This window comes from Thalia democratica, chromosome 2, assembly GCF_965202585.1.
Source record: "Thalia democratica chromosome 2, ktThaDemo2.hap1.1, whole genome shotgun sequence".
In the NCBI taxonomy this organism is placed as follows: Eukaryota; Metazoa; Chordata; class Thaliacea; order Salpida; family Salpidae; genus Thalia; species Thalia democratica.
The window spans coordinates 18,608,944-18,613,876 of record NC_139166.1 but is presented as its reverse complement, the minus strand read 5'-3'; the positions used below and the strand labels follow the sequence as shown (position 1 = coordinate 18,613,876).

The 4,933-nt window shown below is 24.4% G+C and overlaps 1 protein-coding gene across 1 annotated transcript; it reads right to left on the bottom strand.

The window, feature by feature from the left end:
• Nucleotides 1-1,121: 1,121 nt before the first annotated feature.
• LOC145850095 (histone-lysine N-methyltransferase SUV39H2-like) lies at nucleotides 1,122-2,429 on the bottom strand. Its single transcript, XM_082955240.1, has 2 exons — nucleotides 1,494-2,429; nucleotides 1,122-1,256 (listed from the first exon to the last, which is right to left on the bottom strand). The coding sequence occupies exons 1-2, from the start codon at nucleotides 2,427-2,429 to the stop codon at nucleotides 1,122-1,124; spliced, it is 1,071 nt and encodes a 356-aa protein (XP_082811366.1).
• Nucleotides 2,430-4,933: the final 2,504 nt, after the last annotated feature.

The following is a 4,933-nucleotide window of genomic DNA, read 5'->3' as shown; positions in this document are numbered from 1 at the left end:
AAAAAATTTCAAAAATATTTCCTTAATAAGTAACTAAAATAACATTAACATATATGATATTGAATATTTTTTTTTTTAATTTGTAATTTTATTAAAGAAAAGAGAAAATCAGATAGTTTAAAAAAATTATAAAAGCATTGGTCTACAAAAAAACCTCTTGGTTATGAAATAACTAAAGGTTTCTATAGCTATGTTTAATTTTAATAAGTTCAAGTTTTAACTCAGTTTTAAAACCACTCTAAAAGTCTTAGTACGAAAAACTCATTGAGACTTAACAATATTTTTTTTTATAATTATTTTAATCTGTGTTCATAACATAAACTTTTAAAAAAACCGACAATAAACCAAAAAATCGAGTTTTATTTATACAATTGTTATTCCAATTACTAGCCTAAAAGAATTTTCTAAAAAACAATTGTATAACAAATTTAATTTTGTAAAGTTATCACATAGATAATGTATTTTAAACAGTATATGTATAACTAAAGTAGGTTTTATAGTAGTCATTAAAAAAAATATCTCTGATAACTAAATAAAATAAAACTTGTAATTTTTTCAACACTTTTCTAAATTAAACAATATCATTATTTAATGTCTAATAGTAACAGATTCAGTCTTAACAACTTTTTTGAGAAATAAAGCTGTAGATTATATTTTCATTCCAATAAAAAAAATGAAATGAAATAATTTAAAAATCAAGTTTAATATTTTACACACAAAACACTTCTAAAAAACTATACTAATAGTATTATACTAAAAGTTTAAAATATGTGAGTTCATTACTAAAAAGACTTTAACAATACATCGTATTAGAAAATATCATTTGAGAAAATTTCTATCATCGAAAAATAAAAATTATCAATGAAAATTTTATAAATCGTAACTGGTAACTATTACAAATTTTAATTGCATAATTATATCATACAAAATACATGTGATACCCATTAACTTATGTTTTAAACACAATTAGTTAATTGCACTCTAAATAATTCATACCACTGTTAATTCTTGATCCAAATCCTACAATTGTCTTCTCCACACAAGCACCTTATTACATTGTGATCACCTTGTTTAACTTTCTTTTGACTCAGATAGTAATCAACTGTGAGCTCATCGTTCACCTATATCTCTTTATTTGCGATATAGAATACTTGTGAAATGTTGAATGTAGTGAAACCACCATACTGAACAACATTCGGGTTGCAAGAGTGGTTAATGAATTTCGCTATATTTCCCTTGTGCGTTGCATCCAAGATCTTGGAAAAAAACAACTTAAATTAGAATAATAAAAAGATATTATGTACGAGTATTGTAAAATTATTACAACTAACTTGAAAAAGTATCTAAAGAGTTTATACCTGGCTAATATATATATATAGGTAAATTTATTTAATTTATTATTACCAAGCTAACAATGTTTTACTTATAACGATCGTAATAGCCTAACAACAATTTTAAAAAAGAAAAAAATATTATTTAAGTTAAAAAATAACCTTCCTGTTCTCTTTCTCATCTTTCCTTGTCAATTCGAACGTGTAAAAGTGAGCTTCAGAGTTTTTACTTCGCCTCGAATCTGACACACGTTCTGTTAAAACTTCTCCATTGTACTCGCTTATGAAAGCGCCTTTTTCGATTCTCTCAAGTGCTTTCACCCCCCATCCCTTGTCTGCTGTTTTAAAAACTAACAGTTTGCAACGTGAACCTTTCTGTGTCACTCTGTTTCTGCAATTAACATCACAAGCACAATCATCATTGCACTCGAAAATTAAATGCTGTTCTTTCTGCTGTATAAGGTCATTTTTGTAAGGCATTGTAGTCTGGCCCATAGTAAAAGGGCAACAAATTTTGCTAGTTGAACATCTTCCTTTACAGGCACAATGTGTAATAGGTTCCTTTTTTATTTTGATTGGGTGGACAGCAACATTCTTTACGATATAGTTTTTAACAAGCATTGGAATTGTGTCAAGGTCAATTTCACTCTCCAAAGCTATGAACGGGCGGCCTTTGGTTATCTTGTTTAAATTTTGCTGATCTTTCATTAGTTGTTTTCTTTGCTTCTTCTTATCCTGCGAATACTTGCTTTCGTAACTGTTATTTTCATCCGGTCCTTTAGTTTTCAAATATTCTTTTTTAATTATATCAATTTGGCTGACACAGTTTAACTCGTGTATTTCATCAAACGGAACCCAAGCGCTAAATTCTACGGGCCAGGTTTTCCACTTAACTAAAAAGTGCTTCTTTTTCTTGAAGTAGGATATGCTAGCAATGTATTCAACTTCATAGTGTTGGGTCCTTTCCTCTCTTAGTCTTAGTTTGTGTGCATCTATTTTTTTCATCTGTATGTCAGTTGTATTAGCTTTTCTTTCTCTTTTTTCAGGCTTTACAAAATAGGAATTATCAAAAAATGAGTTTTTTGTCAAGTATATCATCTTTTCAGAGAATAATGACTTTTGTTGTAACGATAATAAGCTTTTTTTAATTACTTTTATTTATAACTGTGGAAAACTATAGTTAAAAATTATAATGTTAAACTCAATTTAATTTAAAAAAAGCAAGTAAAACTAAAACTAAACGTGTGTGATGTAAACAAAGGTAAACGTTTATAAAATATTTTTGTAATATTAATTGTAAATAGCTTATTTTGAATATTAACGAAAATAATAGATAAGATTTAATAATAAACCTATCGATATCAAAAAATTTGATAACCGCAAGTATAGAAACTTTTGACCAGAGATGTTAAAATGCTAAAAGTTACTATGGTAATTCAGCAATGAAGTGTTTTATTTTTAGTTTGTTTTAAGTTAGTAATTTCACGCTTGAGTAAACAAAGCAGAGCTTTTTAACATGTCTGCTTTTGACTTATAAATACTTGTGTCGATAAATTTCCATACAAAGGTCATAACACTTGTTTATTTGCTCTTTTAAAAAATAAATTTTATTACATAAAACAAAAAAAAAACTAAAATATAAAAAATTATCGAAAGATATTTGTGCGCCAAAGTTAAAATTGAATATATATTTAACTAGAACCAAAATTTTAATTACTATCTACTAAAAAAAAGCTATATATATTTATTGTTTTTTTGTACTATTATTTAATGTTTTAAAATCTGAGTATAGACTTAAAAAAGACTATAAAACAGTCTTAAATAAACTTTATATTAAATTAAATTTATAACTTCAGAAAATTATTTTATAACTTAAAAGCGATAACTTATTTTGAAAAAAACAAAAAAACTCACCTTTTATCATAAGTAAAAAAACAGCTGACTTATAAAAATAATATATATTAAAGTAATTTTATTTTAAATATTGAAAAATTTAAAATAATATGTTAAAACGAGTAATAAGTATAAACCAAGTTTTTAAAGAGAAGACTAAAAAAATTTACAAGTTAAGTAATAGTGAAAAAATAATTTACTTTTATTGTACTATTTAAAACTGTTAAAATGTTATAATGGCTGTACAACTGTACAATTTGCTTTTTGTTCAGCAAAATTTAAACTATCCTACTAGTTTATAAGTGTTCTTCATACATGCAATTAAAAAAAGTAAGTTAATTAAAAAGCTTTTAAAAACTGTTAGTTATTACTTTTTGTATTTAATCTTAACTATCGAGTAAAAAAAAATAATTGGTCAACTAAGTATCAAAACATAGTTGAATAATTAGACCATATTAAATCTTTCTAGTTTAAGTGTTTGTACAACATGCTAGAATAAAATTTAATTGTTATCAAAATTTTGAAAAATTTTATTACAAAAAAGTTCAAAATATAGTATGTTTATTAAAGTTCAACTTTTGTTTTTGTTCAACTTAAAGTAAATGTAGAACCACACTGCTATACTGCAAGTCATATTCAAAAATTTTAACTAGAATAATATATCACGAAACAACTATTAATTCGAAAGTAAATAAATAAAAGCTTTTTACATTTGAAAAAAAACTTATATGTGTATAACTACTAAAAAATGTGGTAAGTATTAAACGAGATTTTATATTAAAGTTTAACTTCTAATATGAATTTCGATCCAAAAAAATTAAAACTTTTAACAAACGTTAAATGTAACAGTCAAAAAACCAAAAGTTTTTAGTATACACTAAATTAGGGATTCGCAGGTAAACTAAAACATTGTTAACTTTTTATACACAAAACAAGTATGGAATGTAAGTAAACAACTCTAAAACGTTCTGACTAGATAAAAACTAAATAAAGCAGTTTAGTTATAACTAATTACTAAACTAAATATTTATTTGATTACTAGTATATTTTAAAACATTGAATAATTTCTAAGCTGTTAAGTTATTTATAGCATTTAAAGCTGGGTACTTCTTTCAAGTATTAGCTACTTCTGATTATATATCAAATTTCTCTACATGTTCGTCCGAGTATAATGTTTTGTATGCAATGTCACCTTCAAAAAAACTAGTAGTAAACAAGTATAACAAGTAATATTCAACAATAAAAAAGATCTAGTAATGATAGATTCCACAATTGAAGTTAACCAAATAGCTTAATTTTGAAATATATAAATAATCACAAATCATAAAACAGATATCTTCTACTTTTTGATGACTTTATAAAACTAGTAAAGGAAACGACTTTTAAGTAAATGTATTAAAATAAGCTGCTTTATAAACTTACTAAACTTATGTACATATTAAAAAATTAAAGTTTTTAAACTTATTTTCAGAAAAATCTATACGAACCTGTTTTAAAATTTGAACTAAATATTAAAGAAATTTATTTAAACACTTGAACGAACATGAGTTATATCTAGTTTTAAATTAGTTTTCTGACTTTCAAAATATGTAAATAGGTACAATAATAAATAGTTTATAACAAGGTTTCTTTATTTACTGTAAGTAGTTTGAAATTGGAAAGATTAACATACAAAATTAAAAAATAAAGTAGAAAGGCATATACTATAT

What these genes read in the sequence shown, in the direction of transcription:
- LOC145850095 (XM_082955240.1), bottom strand. Translation starts at nt 2,429, where the DNA reads ATGATATACTTGACAAAAAACTCATTTTTTGATAATTCCTATTTTGTA. An exon ending in ATGAGAAAGAGAACAGGAAG is followed by an intron (nt 1,257 to 1,493) that starts GTTATTTTTTAA and finishes TTTTTTTCCAAG; the next exon opens with ATCTTGGATGCAACGCACAA.